The sequence below is a fragment of the Pseudophryne corroboree genome, chromosome 11 (assembly GCF_028390025.1).
Source record: "Pseudophryne corroboree isolate aPseCor3 chromosome 11, aPseCor3.hap2, whole genome shotgun sequence".
In the NCBI taxonomy this organism is placed as follows: Eukaryota; Metazoa; Chordata; class Amphibia; order Anura; family Myobatrachidae; genus Pseudophryne; species Pseudophryne corroboree.
Genome location: NC_086454.1, coordinates 298176323 through 298194631, shown reverse-complemented (window position 1 = coordinate 298194631; position 18309 = coordinate 298176323). Strand labels below are relative to the sequence as shown.

At 45.5% G+C, this 18309-nt stretch overlaps 1 protein-coding gene across 1 annotated transcript; it reads right to left on the bottom strand.

Moving 5' to 3' along the window:
- Nucleotides 1-11062: 11062 nt before the first annotated feature.
- LOC134969509 (RING finger protein 44-like) lies at nt 11063-17816 on the bottom strand. Its single transcript, XM_063945506.1, has 2 exons — nt 17292-17816; nt 11063-11969 (listed from the first exon to the last, which is right to left on the bottom strand). The coding sequence occupies exons 1-2, from the start codon at nt 17359-17361 to the stop codon at nt 11320-11322; spliced, it is 720 nt and encodes a 239-aa protein (XP_063801576.1). The 5' UTR covers nt 17362-17816; the 3' UTR covers nt 11063-11319.
- Nucleotides 17817-18309: the final 493 nt, after the last annotated feature.

Here is an 18309-nt window from a genome sequence, read left to right as displayed (position 1 = left end):
TCTGGCGTTCAACCGCCATGCCGTCAAACGCAGCCGCGGTAAGTCTTGAAAGAGACAGGGACCCTGTTGTAGCAGGTCCCTTCTCAGAAGTAGAGGGCACGGGTCGTCCGTGACCAACTCTTGAAGTTCCGGGTACCAAGTCCTTCTTGGCCAATCCGGAGCCACTAGTATTTCTTACTCCTCCTCACCGTATAATCTTCAATACCTTTGGTATGAGAGGCAGAGGAGGAAACACATATACTGATTTGTACACCCAAGGTGTTACCAGTGCGTCCACAGCTATTGCCTGTGGATCTCTTGACCTGGCGCAATACTTGTCCAGTTTCTTGTTGAGGCGAGACGCCATCATGTCTACCATTGGTCTTTCCCAACAGTTTATTAGCATGTGGAAGACTTCTGGATGAAGACCCCCCTCTCCCGGGTGTATATCGTGTCTGCTGAGGAAGTCTGCTTCCCAGTTGTCCACGCCCGGGAAGAACACTGCTGACAGTGCTATTACGTGATTCTCCGCCCAGCGAAGAATCTTGGCAGCTTCTGCCATTGCACTCCTGCTTCTTGTGCCGCCCTGTCTGTTTACATGGGCGACCGCCGTGATGTTGTCCGACTGAATCAACACCGGTTTTCCTTGCAGGAGTGGTTCCGCCTGGCTTAGAGCATTTTAGATTGCTCTTAGTACCAGAATGTTTATGTGAATAGACTTTTCCAGGTTCGTCCATACCCCCTGGAAGTTTCTTCCTTGTGTGACTGCTCCCCAACCTCTCAGGCTGGCGTCCGTGGTCACCAGGATCAAATCCTGTATGCCGAATCTGCGGCCCTCCAATAGATGAGCCTTTTGCAACCACCACAGAAGATATACCCTTGTCCTTGGCGACAGGGTTATTCGCAGGTGCATCTGAGGATGCGACCCTGACCATTTGTCCAACAGATCCCTTTGGAAAATTCTTGCATGGAATCTGCCGAATGGAATTGCTTCGTAAAAAGCCACCATTTTTCCCAGGACTCTTGTGCATTGATGTACAGACACCTTTCCTGGTTTTAGGAGGTTCCTGACAGGTCGGATAACTCCTTGGCTTTTTCCTCGGGAAGAAAAACCTTTTTCTGAACCGTGTCCAGAATCATCCCTAGGAACAGCAGACGTATCGTCGGAAAACAGCTGCGATTCTTGGAATATTTAGAATCCAGTCGTGCCGTCGAAGAACTACTTTAGATAGTGCTCTTCCGACCTCCAACTGTTCTCTGGAACTTGCCCTTTTTAGGTCGTGCAAGTAAGGGATAATTTAGATGCCTTTTTTCTTTGAAGAAACATCTTTTCGGCCATTACCTTGGTAAAAAGGCCCGGGGTGCCGTGGATAATTCAAACGGCATCGTCTGAAACTGATATTGACAGTTCTGTACCACGAACCAGAGGTACCCTTGATGAGAAGGACAAATTTTGGACATGGAGGTAATCCTTGATGTCCAGGGACACCATATAGTCCCCTTTTTTCCGGTTCGCTATCACTGCTCTGAGTGACTTTATCTCGATTTGAACCTTTTATGTAAGTGTTCAAAACATTTTAGATTTAGACTATGTGTCACCAAGCCGTCTGGCTTCAGTACCACAATATAGTGTGGAAAAATAATACCCTTTTCCTTGTCGTAGGAGGGGTACTTTGATTATCACCTGCTGGATATACAGCTTGTGAATTGTTTCCAATGCTGCCTCCCTGTCGGAGGGAGCCGTTGGTAAAGCAGACTTCAGGAAGCTGCGAGGAGAAGATGTCTCGACTCTCCAATCTTTACCCCTGGGATAATACTTGTACGATCTAGGGGTCAACTTGCGAGTGATCCCACTGCGCCCTGAGACTCTTGAGACTACCCCCCCACCTTGAGTCCGCTTGCACGGCCCCAGCGTCATGCTGAGGACTTGGCAGACGCGGTGGAGGGCTTCTTTTCCTGGGAAAGGGCTGCCTGCTGCAGTCTACTTCCCTTACCTCTATGTCTGGGCAGATATGACTGGCCTTTTGCCTGCATGCCCTCATGGGAAAGGAAAGATTGAGGCTGAAAAGACGGTGTCTTTTTTAGCTGAGATGTAACTTGGGGTAAAAAAGGTTGGATTTCCCAGCTGTTGCTGTGGTCCCCAGGTCCGATGGACCGACCCCCAAATAACTCCTTCCCTTTATACAGCAATACTTCCATCTGCCGTATGGGATCTGTATCACCTGACCACTGTCGTGTCCCTGACATCTTCTGGGAGATATGGACAACGCACTTATCTTGATGCCAGAGAGCAAATATCCCTCTGTGCATCTCACATACATATATATAGAATGCATCCTATTAAATGCTCTACATGAATAAAATATTTTCAGTCAGGGAATCCGACCAAGCCAACCCAGCACTGCATCTCCAGGCTGATGGCGATCGCTGGTCGCAGTATAACCACCGTATGTGTGTATATACTTTTTAGGATATTTTTCCAGCTTCCTATCAGCTGGCTCCTTGAGGGCGGCCGTATCTGGAGACGGTAACGCCACTTGATAAGCGTGTGAGCGCCTTATCACCCTAAGGGGTGTTTCCCAACGTACCCTAATTTCTGGCGGGAAAGGGTATAACGCCAATATTTGCTATCGGGGTAACCCTACGCATCATCACACACTTCATTTTATTTTATCTGATTCAGGAAAAACTACAGGTAGTTTTTTCACTCCCACATAATACCCTTTCTTGTGGTACTTGTAGTATCAGAAACACGTAACACCTCCTTCATTGCCCTTAACGTGTGGCCCTAATGAGAAATACGTTTGTTTATTCACCGTCGACACTGTATTCAGTGTCCGTGTCTGTGTCTGTGTCGACCGACTGAGGTAAATGGGCGTTTTTTAAAACCCCTGACGGTGTTTCTGAGACGCCTGGACCGGTCCTAATAGATTGTCGGCCGTCTCATGTCGTCAACCGACCTTGCAGCGTGTTGACATTCTCACGTAATTCTCTAAATAAGCCATCCATTCCGGTGTCGACTCCCTAGAGAGTGACATCACCATTACAGGCAATTTCTCCGCCTCCTCACCAACATCGTCCTCATACATGTCGACACACACGTACCGACACACAGCACACACACCGGGAATGCTCTGACAGAGGACAGGACCCACTAGCCCTTTGGGGAGACAGAGGGAGAGTCTGCCAGCACACACCAAAAACGCTATAATTATATAGGGACAACCTTATATAAGTGTTTCTCCCTTATAGCATCTTTTATATATATACAATATCGCCAAAATCAGTGCCCCCCCTCTCTGTTTTAACCCTGTTTCTGTAGTGCAGTGCAGGGGAGAGCCTGGGAGCCTTCTCTCCAGCTTTTCTGTGAGAGAAAATGGCGCTGTGTGCTGAGGAGATAGGCCCCGCCCCTTTTTCGGCGGCCTCGTCTCCCGCTATTTTTGAAGTTAGGCAGGGGTTAAATATCTCCATATAGCCTCTGTGGGCTATATGTGAGGTATTTTTTGCCTCTAATAAGGTTTTTATTTGCCTCTCAGAGCGCCCCCCCCAGCGCTCTGCACCCTCAGTGACTGTTGTGTGAAGTGTGCTGAGAGGAAAATGGCGCACAGCTGCAGTGCTGTGCGCTACCTTTATGAAGACTCAGGAGTCTTCAGCCGCCGATTTTGGACCTCTTCTCTCTTCAGCGTCTGCAAGGGGGCCGGCGGCGCGGCTCCGGTGACCATCCAGGCTGTACCTGTGATCGTCCCTCTGGAGCTAGTGTCCAGTAGCCAAGCAGCAAATCCACTCTGCACGCAGGTGAGTTCACTACTTCTCCCCTAAGTCCCTCGTTGCAGTGATCCTGTTGCCAGCAGGACTCACTGTAAAGTAAAAAACCTAAGCTAAACTTTCTCTAAGCAGCTCTTTAGGAGAGCCACCTAGATTGCACCCTTCTCGTTCGGGCACAAAATCTAACTGGAGGAGGGTCATGGGGGGAGGAGCCAGTGCACACCACCTGATCTGGTAAAAGCTTTACTTTTTTGTGCCCTGTCTCCTGCGGAGCCGCTATTCCCCATGGTCCTTTCAGGAACCCCAGCATCCACTTAGGACGATAGAGAAAAGAACATTGTGCACATATGTTAATAGGGGTATATAACAATTGCTACATATGCCCTATAACATATATGTCAGGGGGTTCCAACTCATCCACATGAAGTATATCATACACATTAATGAATTAGAGATATGAGACTACCTAAGATGTGTATGAGAATATGACATAGAAATGTGATATATTCAGGCTCGGACTGGCCCACAGGGGTACAGGGGAAACCACCGGTAGGCCCCACTGCCTGGGGGGCCCTCCTCCTCTAGGGATCAGGTTCTAGACTGTGCACTTGAATTATATATTATACATGTGTTACCTTATACTGTACAGGATTATGATGTATTCTCTACAGTACATTGCTGTCATTAATCTGGCACATTATCATGCATGCACTAGCATTAATTACTATATAAATTATCAAGGAGTCCAGACCAGGTACTCTATAATGGTTAGCCAAACCTCTGTGGTGGCTGGCCACACCCCCTTTGGAGGCTGGCCGCATCTCTAATCATGTGCCCCTACCACTGCATACCCCCGGTGGGCCCTTCATGTTCCAGTCCGACACTGGATATATTCACCTTGGTTATCGCAGAAAGTCAGCTGTTGCTACTGTAGTAGAGCTCTGTCCTCCCCTTCTATTATCTAGTATATTAGTAAAGAGATTTGCTAGTCTGTAACCATGTTACATGTATGTTTAACCCCTATGGACATTGCTGTGCAGCTCTGGCATGCTATATAAGTAAGCTGCCTATTGGCTCACAGGCCACAAACACATCCCCTCTTACCTCTGCTAAAATACACACAGGTACAGCTCAGTTGTCAGTAAAGGTTATAATAACCTCCTAATGGCTGAGGATTGCCCTGTGTATGCATCAGTGATAACTAACATAAACCTTAAATAAAATAACGACAAGGAGACATGACTTTGGCAGAAACTATTTGCTATTTATTTAAATGAACTTTAAATAAAAGAGAAAGTAAAATTAATGTATGGCGTAAACTTAAAGTCATAAACCTAGCCGGGTTCGGTATGAATTACCGGTGGCTGGGATGATGGCTGTCAGTATAGCGTCTGCAGTATTCCACAAAGAGTCCACTTGGGGGCTCGGTGGCTCGCTGCGCCCACCACAGGTTCTATTCCCACTCTATGGGTGTCGTGGACACCCACGAGTGAGAATAGTCCTGTGAGGCCGGTATTCCGGCTGCCCGCATTGCCAGCTGTCGGGATTCCAGGGTCGGTATTCTGAACGCCAGGATCCCGACACCCAGCAATTTAAACGTATACCAGCTAGCCAAGCACAAAATGAGTGACCAGCTATGTAAATCTTGCATCTATCACCAAACCTATAAGGGAGGGAAAGAACCAGAGAAAAAGTTCACATTGACATGTAAAATAGAAACAGTTCTGTTGGAAACATAATGAAATGAGGATCTGCCAAAAAGAAAAAAAATGCATAGAATTTCCATTTACACAAGCTTCAGGCCAATCGAAGCAACATAAAGATACAATAGGATAGGTCAAACAAATAAACGGGGGAGAAGGGGGGGGGGGGTCACACAAGTAAACTCGGCCAGAGGTTAAACTTAAAACCTGCTGAGGGACATATAATGAAATCTAATTAGCCGAATCAAGTATAATAAAGCCGAATTAAGTCCATCAGTCCAGGTAAAAAATTGTCAAATCCCTCTAAACTCCCACTGCCAACAGTGGCGAGTAGCTAATCCCCGAGTAGGAAGACAGGGGGAGACATACAAGACCAACAAACAATACAAGTCCTGCTTGCACCTAAATGCTGCTAAGCCCTGAGCAGACTGTCTAAAACCCTCTGGAGCTTAACCTATCAGGGTTCAGTATGACTTGCCGATGGATGGGATGCCGGCTGTCAGTATACCAACAGTGGCATCCCATCTATCAGAATCCCAACAGACCCCCATTAGTTCCTCTAACCCTCACCTTTTCCCAACCCTAACTCTCCCTTGTGGGCGCCTAACCCTAACTCTCCCTGGTGGTGCCTAACCCCCCGCTTGGTGCCTAACCCTAACCCTCACTTCCCTGCTGCCTAAACCTAATCTTCCCCATTTAATGCCTAACACTTACCTCCCACTCTAAGTGTCTAAACCTAACCCTCCCTCCCCGGTCCTTAGCCCTAACCTTCCCATCCCTGCTCCCTAACGCTAATCCCCCTTCTCCTGCCTAAACCTAACCTCCACCCGCTACAGGACGCCAGCGTGTTCCGCTGCGAGGATGATCGGGTAACCTGCAATCAGTAATATGGCGGCAACATCCCATGCAGCATCTGTATGTAGACACCAGCATTGCATCCTCTCTCGGGATCCCGGTGTCAGTATAATGACTGCCAGGATCCCATCCCTGCCTTGCTGATTCGAGCCATTCCAGCATTCTGAAAATCTGCCTTGCTGGTTCAAGCCACTCCAGTCTGTTGTGAACTCCCGAATCTCTTGCTGTATACAGACAGGGTGCAGTTACCATCTATAGCACTTCCTGGCTCCCTGGGGAATCTTAAAGGGCTGCTACTGCAATAACATTGCAGGATATCCAGGTCACTGGCATGCCGTCCCAGTGTTCCTGATGGAGTGTTCTGCTTTTCACCGTGGCATAAGTACTTTGCTGGTTCAAGCCATTCCAGCATTCTTAAAACCTACCTTGCTGGTTCAACCCATTCCAGCATTTCTGAAAACCTGCCTTGCTGGTTTAAGCAATTCCAGTATTCTGAAAACCTGCTTTGGTAGTCAATACAAGCCAGTGTTCAGTACAACTAGCTCCTGATCATTGATCATTCATTGGTCACCACATCCTGGCGACACTCTGTTACTGGTGACACTCCAGCTATCTATTGCACTGGTGGGTCTCCTCACCAGTGTTCCAGTATCCACATAGCTGGTCATCTTCTGCTACCTTTCAGCCAACTGCCATGTCTGCATGCGAAGATCTTATATTAATTCTGCACAATTCTGTCCTCAACTCTCAAATCCAGACCTACTGTAGTGTCTAGTCCTAGTCTGGATTCACAAATAACCACAGCTGTGAAAGTAAATACTGACCCAATGGATCTGGCAGGCAGTGCTGTTTTAAGTTAAGACTTGCTTCAAACTATAGCAGCTCATCTGGAAGGACTCAAGACAGTACAGCTATGGTCAAAGGCCTACAGGATCTCTCTGTTCAATAAAATGGATTTCAGGCAACCCTGGCTACTTCCACAACTCCGCCTACTGCTTGTGTTCCAGTCCAGAATCCTCCTGGGATCTGGAATAACCAAGACTGTCTGTCTTCCCACACCAGGGAAATTTATCAAAACTGCACCTGCAGCTAAATCAGGTCCTAAATATTAAAATGACAAAAAAGAAAAAAAAAATGCTGGCCTCCAACCTTCCCCTTCTAGCCAGCCCATCACACACCTGTTTTGATGTTGTTATTATTATATTATAAAAAAGCCTAAAACATGAACACACAAAAATCTTAAAATGGAAAAAATGGAAAACCTAAAAATTAAATTTTTCTAACTGTAACAAACATTTCTGCAAATTATAAAATACTTCTACAATCTACTAATTCAAGTGTAAATGTAAAAATCAAAAATAACATGTAAAAATAGTTAAAAATAATGTTTCTTATCACAAAACCTGTGGTTTAGCGCTACCCAGCCGCGCTCTGGCTTACCGCCGCCGCAGACCATAGCGCTCTCCTGCCTTGCTGGTTCAGCCAATTCCAGCATTCTGAAAACCTTCCTTGCTGGTTCAGCCAATTCCAGCATTCCAAAAACCTGCCTTACTGGTTCAGCCAATTCCAGAATACAGAAAACCTGCCTTGCTGGTTCAAGCCATTCCAGCATTCCGCAATCCTGTTTTGCTGGTTCAAACCATTCCAGGATTCTGAAAACCTGCCTTGCTGGTTCAAGCCATTTCCAGCATTCTGAAAACCTGCCTTGCTGGTTCAGCCATTTCCAGCATTCCGAAAACCTGCCTCGCTTGTTCAATCAATTCCAATATTCTGAAAACTTGCTTCGCTGGTCAAGACAAGCCCATCGCTCTGTTTAACCAGCTCCTGAACATTCATCATCCACCCAGTCACTGGTTACCTCATCCCAGTGACATTCCACTACAAGTGACACTCCAGCTATCCATTTCACTGGTGAGTCTTCTCACCAGTGTTCCAGTACCCACATAGCTGATCACCTTCTGCTTCCTCTCTGTCTTTTCATCCAACTATTATGTCTGCATGCAAAGTCTTATATTAAACCTGCACAGCTCTGTCCTCAACTCTTAAGTCCAGACCCAGTGTCTACTCCTAGTCCGTATTCACAAATAACTACAGCCATGACAGTAAGCACTGACCCCCAATGGGTCTGAAAGGCAATGCTGGGTTAAGTTCAGACTTGCTTCAAGCTATAACAGTTTATCTGGAAGGACTCGAGACAGTACTGCAACAGATGGTCAAAGGCCTACAGGATCTCTCTGCTCGACAACATGGATTTCAGGTAACACTGGCTACTTCCACAACTCCGTCTACTGCTTGTGTTCCAGTCCAGAATCCTTTTGGGATCTGGGATAACCAAGACCCTCTGTCTCCCTACACTAGGGAAATTTATCAAAACTGCACCTGCAGCTAAATCTTGTCCCAAATATAAAATAAAATAAAATGCTGGCCTCCAACCTTCCCCTTCTAGCCAGCCCATCACACACCTGTTTTGATGTTGTTATTATTATATTATAAAAAAAACTTTAAAAAAGTGTAACAAACATTTCTGCAAATTAGAAAATACTTCTACAATCTACTAATTCAAGTATAAATGTAAAAATCAAAAATAACAATATGTAAAAATTGTAAAAAAATCTTTTCTTATCACAAAACAAATGCTTTAGCGCTACCCAGCCGCGCTCTGGCTTATCGCCGCCGCAGACCATGGCGCTGTCCTGCCTTGCTAGTTCAGCCAATTCCAGCATTCTGAAAACCTTCCTTTCTGGTTCAGCCAATTCCAGAATACAGAAAACCTGCCTTGCTGGTTCAAACCATTCCAACTTTCCAAAAACCTGCCTTGCTGGTACAAGCTTTTCCAGCATTCTGAAAACCTGCCCATCCGAGGCTTATCCGGCTCTCCTGGCCTGCTGTGCATCTGGGGCTTATCTGGCTCTCCTGGCCTGCTGTGCATCCGAGGCATATCTTGCTCTCCTGGCCTGCTGTGCATCCAAGGCATATCTTGCTCTCCTGGCCTGCTGTGCATCCGAGGCATATCTTGCTCTCCTGGCCTGCCGTGCATCTGAGGCTTATCTGGCTCTCCTGGCCTGCTCTGCATCCAGGGCTTATCTGGCTCTCCTGGCTTGCTGTGCATTTTGGGCTTATCCGGTTCTCCTTGCCTGTTGTGAATCTGGGTCTTATCTGGCTTTTCTGGCCTTCTATGCATCTGAGGCTTATCTGGCTCTCCTGGCCTGCTGTGCATCCGAGGCTTATCTGGCTCTCCTGGCCTGCTGTGCATCCAAAGCTGTTTAAGTAAACTATCCTGTGATGTCTCTTGGATCCAGCACCAATCTGTGTGCCGGCTATTGAACTGTGACTATGAATTTCTGCTCCCATCTGGGATTAGGCAAGTCTGCCTATCACCTCAGTTATTCTTGTTTCATTGTTTCCTGTATGCGGATAAGTTATATAAAACCGCCTTCAAAGAAAGGGGAAGCTGGGGCGCTCTGGTGAGTGGTGCTGTGTAGATATGTCAGCAACCACTGGGAGAAGGGAATTGCCAGTCCCCTTCAAAGAACACACTGGAAAAAACAAAACCAAGTGGCGCTCAACAATACCAGTAAAATGGAAACATCTATTACAAATGGAGACAGTTCACAAACAGACCTCCCAGGAGTACAATACAAGTAAGATGACAAAAAAGTGTTGTCACAACAATATTCTTTGTTACTAAACTGTCCAAATAAGTAGTGGGAGCAATATATGTGACACTAAGTAGTTGAAGAGTTCCTTTTTAAAGATATAGAATAACTCCCACGCACGCAGGGGGGGTTTCCGAGTACCTAGAAACACCCCCCTGGCAGCGGATCCATCGGAGAACTTAGGCAGGGTTTCCTCCTGCGTGCTTACACGGCTGCCGAGAAGAAGCTGGCTGTGTGGCTGCTGGCTGCCTGTAGGGGGAGCAGCAGCGTCACCACACAGCTCCTCTCAGGCAGATCAGAAGTGAAAGTTAACGTGGAGCTTGAGCTGGGAGACGCTGTGGTTGTCACCAGTATTCCCAGTGACTCTACAGCAGCCAGGTGGGTGTTACATATTTTCGGGAGGGGGAGAAGGAAGGCCAGTAATGTCAGTGGAGTTACACGATGTCCCAATTACAGCAGCAGTTTGTGTGAATTGTCTGAAAAACATGTGTACAGGGAGGGGGTGTCCTTCTGAGTTTCATGTTAATGGTATGTACGTATGCTGTGTGCATGTGTGTGTGTATGTATGTATGTATGTATGTATGTATGTATGTATGTATGTGTGTATGCATGCTGTGTGCATGTATACTGTGTGTGTGTGCTTTGTGCATGTATGCTGTGTGTGTGTATATATATGTGTGTGTATGCTGTGTGCATGTATACTGTTTGGGTGTGTATACTGTGCGCATGTATACTGTGTGTGTGTATCTATGCTGTGTACATGTTTACTGTGTGTATATGTATGTATGTGTACATATGTGTGTGTGTGTGTGTGTGTGTGTGTGTGTATGCTTTGTGCATGTATATTGTGTGTGCATGTATGCTGTGTGTGTGTATATATGTGTATGTTTGTATGCTGTGTGAATGTATACTGTCTGGGTGTGTATACTGTGCGCGTGTGTGTGTGTGTATCTATGCTGTATACATGTTTACTGTGTGTATATGTATGTATGTATGTGTATATATATATGTGTGTGTGTGTGTGTATATATATATATATATATATATATATATATATATATATAAATGCAGAACCCCCCCCCCCCCCCCCCCATGAAAATCCTGCGTTTGCCACTGAATAAAATACATCAGGCTGGCAAAATGAATAAACTATTCCAATGCTGCACCGTGATGAATTATAATACAAACAGATGTCACTCACTCTATCTGTGCAGCTCCAGGGCAATCCGATTCCATTTATATGGGCACTGGGTCCAGCGCTCCAATAGGAAGTGATTCCCGATGTGAGTAACCATGTGATACAGTATACTCTCCACAGATAACCGTTGGTGATGGTGATTTAGATCTTCATCTTACCGTATTCAGGAGATCTGACACCGGATCCGCCTTGGGGTACACTCACTGCGGCACAGGGGACAGCTGGAATTTGTTTCATACCACTCTGATATGCAGCTTGGATGATACGTGTGGCTGCAGGGCAGGACAGACACTCGTTCCCCAGCTTCGTACTCCATTAGACAGATAACACACGATTGTCTTGCTTCATCCTCTGCAATAATGGTAAATGGGAAATAGCTGACATCCACCGTCAAGGACTGGAGATTCTGCCTATTCATCTCCTCCACCAATGCTGGCATATTCTGTCTGAAGCTCTCTTCCAACATGGCCTGGAGATTCTGCCCATCGTTAGCTTCCACCAAGGCTTCGATATTCTGCATGATGGCCTCTTGCAGAGTGGCCGAGACATTCTGCTCATTCTCCACTGGCTGCTGAGAGGCTGGATGTAGATGACTTGGACCAGGGAGAGGATCTGGACTTGGTCTGCCTCTTGGTGCTGTCTCAGGAGCAGGAAGAGGAGAGCAGTTTCGGTGTCTGTGCTCCCTCTGAGGTGTCTGTAGATGAGCGGATGTTTCTCCTCTTGATAGATATTCCTGGGTGTTCTGACGAGTTATTGCACCTCTTCGGCGCTCGGACCGCAGCCTCTCCTCAAAAACGGTTGGGGGTGAATCATCTGAAAAGATATACCTTTATATAGTAGCCATAATAATTACCTATAGATAACATGGACCAATCAATTGTTGATCAATAACTTGAGTTACAATAACATTTTAGTATATCATTGATAATGTTACACTGTAAGAGACTGTCAGAATAAGACTTGTTTCATTTATTGTAGTTATGTTTTTGTAAAAAATTTTTTTTATTTTATTTTGAAGAAAAACAAACATTAAGAGCAATAGTACAGCATTAAGCAAAGAAGGAACCAATAAGGAGCCGCTGTCATTGGGAGAATGGATCTCTAGGTGTTCCAGTAAGAAAATAACAGAGACACAGAATAATGCAGGTAAAACAAGGCCTGAGGGGAGCTGCACTAAACAGAAGCGATATAGGGAGACAGCAAAAGTGACAAGAGGGGAAATGAAAGGTAATAAGGAGGGGAATGGAGGAAAGGGAGAAAGAAGAGAGTGTTAGTAAGGGTACAGGCAGGAAGGGAGAAGGAAGGGGGAGTGCTGGCATGACAAATCATTAAGAAAGTGATAAAATATGAGACCTAAGCAGGGGATATAGTGGAGGAGGCCCCGTTGTGACAAACTCAAGGTGCCAAAATATTTCCAAACTGGCTAGGGTGCTCAGGCAGGATGCTAGAAATGTACTTGAGGTGTAGATTTTCCAAACAGTGTTGAGTAGAGCAGAGAAGGGAGGTTCCTCTGGTTGTTTCTAATGGTCAGCAACAGTACAGTTATCTGCATAAGTGAGTAACTATTGTGTGTGTCTGCAGCGGAGTAGGGTATAGTAATACCAGTGAGTGTAACATTCAGACTATGAGTCGCAGACCAGAACCCTGTTATTTTCAGATAGAACCACCATAAGTATCCCAAGAAGCCCCTCTAACATCTATGAGTGGTCGGAGGGAAAGTAAATGAGAAGGCACCAGCGGGACGAGTGCAGCTCAGAGTGGAGATTGGGCTAGATGTGAGGCTGCATTAATGGGGGTAGAGATGGGAATAAGGGTGCGAGGGCTGTGGGAGAGTCGGGCCTAGCCTGTAAGGAACTGTATACAGTGAGTGGATAGCGGAACGGGAAAAACACTTATTAAGAAACATGAAAAAATGGAACTAGTCTTTAAATAAAAAAAAATGCTGAGGACTGAGCTTTAATAGTTCTGGTCAGTGTTTCTTAAACTTAGTCCTCAGGACCCCTAACAGGTCATGTTTTCCAGACCCCATATGGCTCCCTAGACTGTCAGTTAGGAATGAATGAATATGCTGCAACTTTTGAAACATGACAGATACAGCGAGTGATGAGCCCACCTGTGCCCCAGCTAGGGGTCTGCAGCATGTGACCTGTCAGCGCACCTGAGGGCTGAGTATGAGAAACCCCTTAGATAATACAATGATTTGTTGATTTTGTGAACTCTGAGACATTATGTCACTTTGGACCGATCTGGCTGTGTCCATCTCTGTTCAGCTGCCCACTGACCTCCGCTGTCAGCATCCTATTTCTCCATCTTCATTAGTTCCCCATCACTACGTCTCCTCGCTAGTCTGCACCCATGATCTGCTTTGTTCCCTGCACCAGTGCACTCTCAGGCTTACATAAGCAGGAACACCTCACACCCACAATTCATCCGGGCATGTCCTCTATCTCACCCTGCATCTTCTCATGGCTGCTGGTGACATTTTGTCTAAACCTGGACCCCCGTAGACTCCCCACTATCTGCTCACACTCCACTTTCCACCCCAAAACTTTCCAGCTCAGACGCCGTCGCCGCACAGCGCACACATAGGTTAGCTTTGGCCCGCCCACAACACTCCTCCTCGTCGGCACAGCCACTGCTAGGAATCAAGACAGAGGCTAGGAGGCAGGCTGTGGGACAGATGCTGCTGCAGTGCTGCTGTCCCTTCCCGCGCACGCCGAACACGACCGGACTCACCAGACCAGTCCAGACTAGTTCTGCTGGCTGCTGTGCCACTTCACTCGCCAGGGCACGGTCGGCGCAGGCGGCAAACAGCAGGGTGCACTATCCAGACTGGATCCTCCTGTCCTGAGCAGTGTGAACCCACTTGAAGTAAGCCCGGCCGTAAGAGTATTTCTTTCTCATATGGTGCACTGTGACTGTTCTAGCAGTTTAAACTTCTCACCATTGCATATAAAGCCACTCCTGCCCCTCCTAAATATCCATCCTCATGTCTATCTTCACCCCTATCTGGCACTTCTGGGGGGCATATCTTGTGTATCTGGCACTGCTGCGGGGCATTTTATGTGTATCTGGCACTGCTGGGGGGCATATCATGTGTATCTGGCACTGCTGGGGGGGCAAACCAAGTGTATCTGGCACTGCTGGGGGGCATATCATGTGTATCTTACACTGCTGGGGGGCATATCATGTGTATCTGGCACTGCTGGGGGGCATATCATGTGTATCTGGCACTGCTGGGGGGCAAACCAAGTGTATCTGGCACTGCTGGGGGGCATATCATGTGTATCTGGCACTGCTGGGATGCATATAATGTGTATCTGGCACTGCTGGGGGGCATACCATGTGTATCAGGCACTGCTGGGGGGCATACCATGTGTATCTGGCAAAGCTGGGGGGCATTTCATGTGTATCTGGCACTGCACTACTGGGGTCATTATGTGTATCTGGCACTATACTGGAGACATTATGTGTATCTGGAACTATACTAGAGACATGTGTATCTGGAACTATACTGGAGACATTATGTGTATCTGGAACTATACTGGAGACATTATGTGTATGGAACACTACTGTGGCTGTTATGTATAAGGCTGCTAATTGTGTGCGTGTAGAGGGGGTGTGGAAATATATTTACAGCTTGATAATATGAAGTTGCAAGGCCATGGCCACTTTTCCAGGAGCGCGCATGGGGGGGCGGGGCACTTAAAAAATTGCTCGCTCAGGGTGCTAGTAGGCCTGGACCGGCCCTATATATATATACAGGTTTAGTATCCCATATCCAAATATTCCGGAATACGGACTTTTTTGAGTGAGACTGAGATAGTGAAACCTTTGTTTTTTGATGGCTCAATGTACACAAACGTTGTTTAATACACAAAGTTATTAAAAATATTGTATTAAATGACCTGCAGGCTGTGTGTATAAGGTGTATATGAAACATAAATGAATTGTGTGAATGTACACACACTTTGGGGTAAATTTACTAAGATGGGAGGTCTATTTAGGATGGGATGTTGCCCATAGCAACCAATCAGATTCTACTTCTCATGTATCTAGCACCTTCCAGAAGATAATACCTGGAATCTGATTGGGTGCTATGGGCAACATCCCATCTTAAATAGAACTCCCATCTTAGTAAATCTACCCCTTTGTTTAATGCACAAAGTTATAAAACATATTAGCTCAAATTAACTTCAGTCTGTGGGGTAAAGTTACTAAGAAGGGAGTTCTATTTGAGATGGGAAGTTGCCTATAGCAACCAATCAGATTCCAGGTATTATCTTCAAGAAGGTGCTAGATAAATGAGAAGTAGAATCTGATTGGTTGCTACGGGCAACATCCCATCTTAAATAGATCTCCCATCTTAGTAAATTTACCCCTCTGTGTATAAGGTGTATATGTAACATAAATGCATTCTGTGGTTAGATTTAGGTCCCAACACCATGATATCTCATCATGGTATGCAATTATTCCAAAATACGGACAATGGATAAGGGATACTCAACCTGTATATATGTATGTATAAAATTAAAGCCCAAATACAGTACATCAGCACAAAATGGGATTCAGTGATTCTGTCCCCCCCCCACATTTAACCACTTAACTGGCATGGTCAGATCACATGCGATCGCGCCACTCCACTGTGGGGGTAATTCCAAGTTGATCGCAGCAGGAAATTTTTTAGCAGTTAGGCAAAACCATGTGCACTGCAGGGGAGGCAGATATAACATGTGCAGAGAGAGATAGATTTGGGTGTGTTGTGTTCAATCTGCAATCTAATTTGCAGTGTAAAAATAAAGCAGCCAGTATTTACCCTGCACAGAAATAAAATAACCCACCCAAATCTAACTCTATCTGCACATGTTATACCTGCCTCCCCTGCAGTGCACATGGTTTTGCCCAATTGCTAAAAAAAATCCTGCTGCGATCAACTTGGAATTACCCCCTGTGTCCCTTAGTTTGTGACAAGGAGATCCTTTCTGCAGATGTGCATAATATAAAATTGAAATAAAAACTTTTTAAACTATATTAATTTAAAGAAAAATAACGCTATCAATGGTTTTAAAGGGAAAAAATTGTCAGTTAAGTGGTTAAACATCCCCCAATCTGCTCCCATTCATTTCACATATTGCTCAGTGATTTGCAGATCATTTTCAGCAAATACAGATCCGCTGAATCTTGAAAGGCTCACCGTTACTAGTAATGGTCTGCAAATCTGCTGATTGTTACCATAAACCAGCAATCCACAGCTTTAATTCATCTGTGAAAATCAACATATTTAAAAACCTGATTTACCAATCACTGGTCAGAATCTGCGATCTGTGAACCACATGTATTGTATACTTTGTATACACAATCCTCTGCAAAATGCCAAATTGCCCTAATTTATTGCTGATGTATGTATCTCCAAGTGCTACCCGCATGCTACACAGGGTAACATAGCATTGGGGTGATAGTTATCAGTGTTTGGAGAGAGATAAAGTAGCAGCCAATCAGGTCCTGTCATCATTCAAACCCAGCCTGTAACATGGCTGATTGGCTTGTACTTTATCTCTATCCACTATATCACTCTAAGATTTAGTACATCTCCCCCTCTGTCTGTAAAATGACCATTAAGAGCTGATTGGTTGGTACAGTGGGGTCTAGGTATAAAGCCTGGGATAAAGTGTATGGAGATAAAGTACCAGCCAATCAGCTTCCTAACTGCCAAGTCACACGCTGTGTTTGAAAAAAGACAGGAGCTGGTTGGTTGGTCATTTATCACTCCTTATGCATCTCAACTTTATCTCTTGTTAAGGCTTAATACATTTGGGCCCAAGTCTTAAATACATAGACCTTGTTATCTCTCTCCAAGCTTTCATGAATCTCCCACAAAGTGTAAAAGGCAGGACATATAGGTAACGTGCCGCTAACTCCAACTGCCGCCCGCATGCCACACAGGCTGAGAGGACATAGGGGGAGATTTATCACAGCTTGTAGAAAGGTAAAGTGGGGAGAGATAAAGTACCAGACAGTCAGCTCCTGTCACTTTTAATGACAGTTGGTAGCTGATTGCTTGGTACTTCATCTCTCTCCAATCTTTGATAAATCTGCCCCTTAGATTGGAATCACTGGCCCAAAAATCTCACTTACCATGATCTCCGAGACGGCTCCAGCTCCTCTGGTCCTCCAGGAGCCGCCTCAGCTCCCGTCTGCCGCTCATCTCCAGATGTTCAATAAATCCACAAAATAAAAAATAAAATAAAAAAATTTTTCAGGAAAAGCACAGATATTATAGTGCTCTGAACAATGGGAAATAATGCCAGAAGTTTTATACTAGTTGTAAAAAACAAACTAGGTCGCTCTTCCGAGACCAGACTAAAGCATCAGCAACAAGTGCTTCCACCACAGAAATGGCACTGATGCCACTGTGAGCTGGGGTTTTCTAACTGCCATAGCAAAATGGCCGACCTGCCCTGACAGTCAGGCGGCCATATTTCTTACTGGCATGGAGAAAACCAGCTCCTGAGTATCTGTATTTCCATGAATTTTACTGCTGATTAGTTTAGACAATATTTCTATAAACTTTACAGTGAAGCTCCACCCACTACCCCTTAAGCACCACCCCCTGTAACCCCTGTAAGGTCACAGATTGGGACTGTTTGTATGTAATAGTGACAGTTGGCTGGTATGTCTCATGGTAAATTCTGCTCAATTGCAAATCATTACAGTCTGCACCATACTAATCCATATGCACCAATTGACAATGTAATAATTTGCATATTATTTCTTATCTGCAGCCCTGCTTAACGATCCTGTGGCCATGGCCAGACTTATTACAGCCACTATAGCTATCCCCACCAGGAGCTGCTGAACTGCGCCTCTTCCAGATTATAACACAATGAGTGTGAGTGACAGGACATAGCTCCGTCGTGACGAAACGTATTGGATGTTATCCGCTGGTTAGCTGTTGTCAGTTCAGATATGGTATCCAGCTTTTATTCATTATACATGCAATATTGTATGTCTTTCCTGATATATGTGTAAGCAGGATTACGCTATGTGTTCTTGTTTATATTTCATTCAGTTTATGATATGGAGCCATTTTCTCATATTTTTGGTATGGTTTAATTATATATTTTGCACAATTGGTGTTTCCACTTGTTACTGC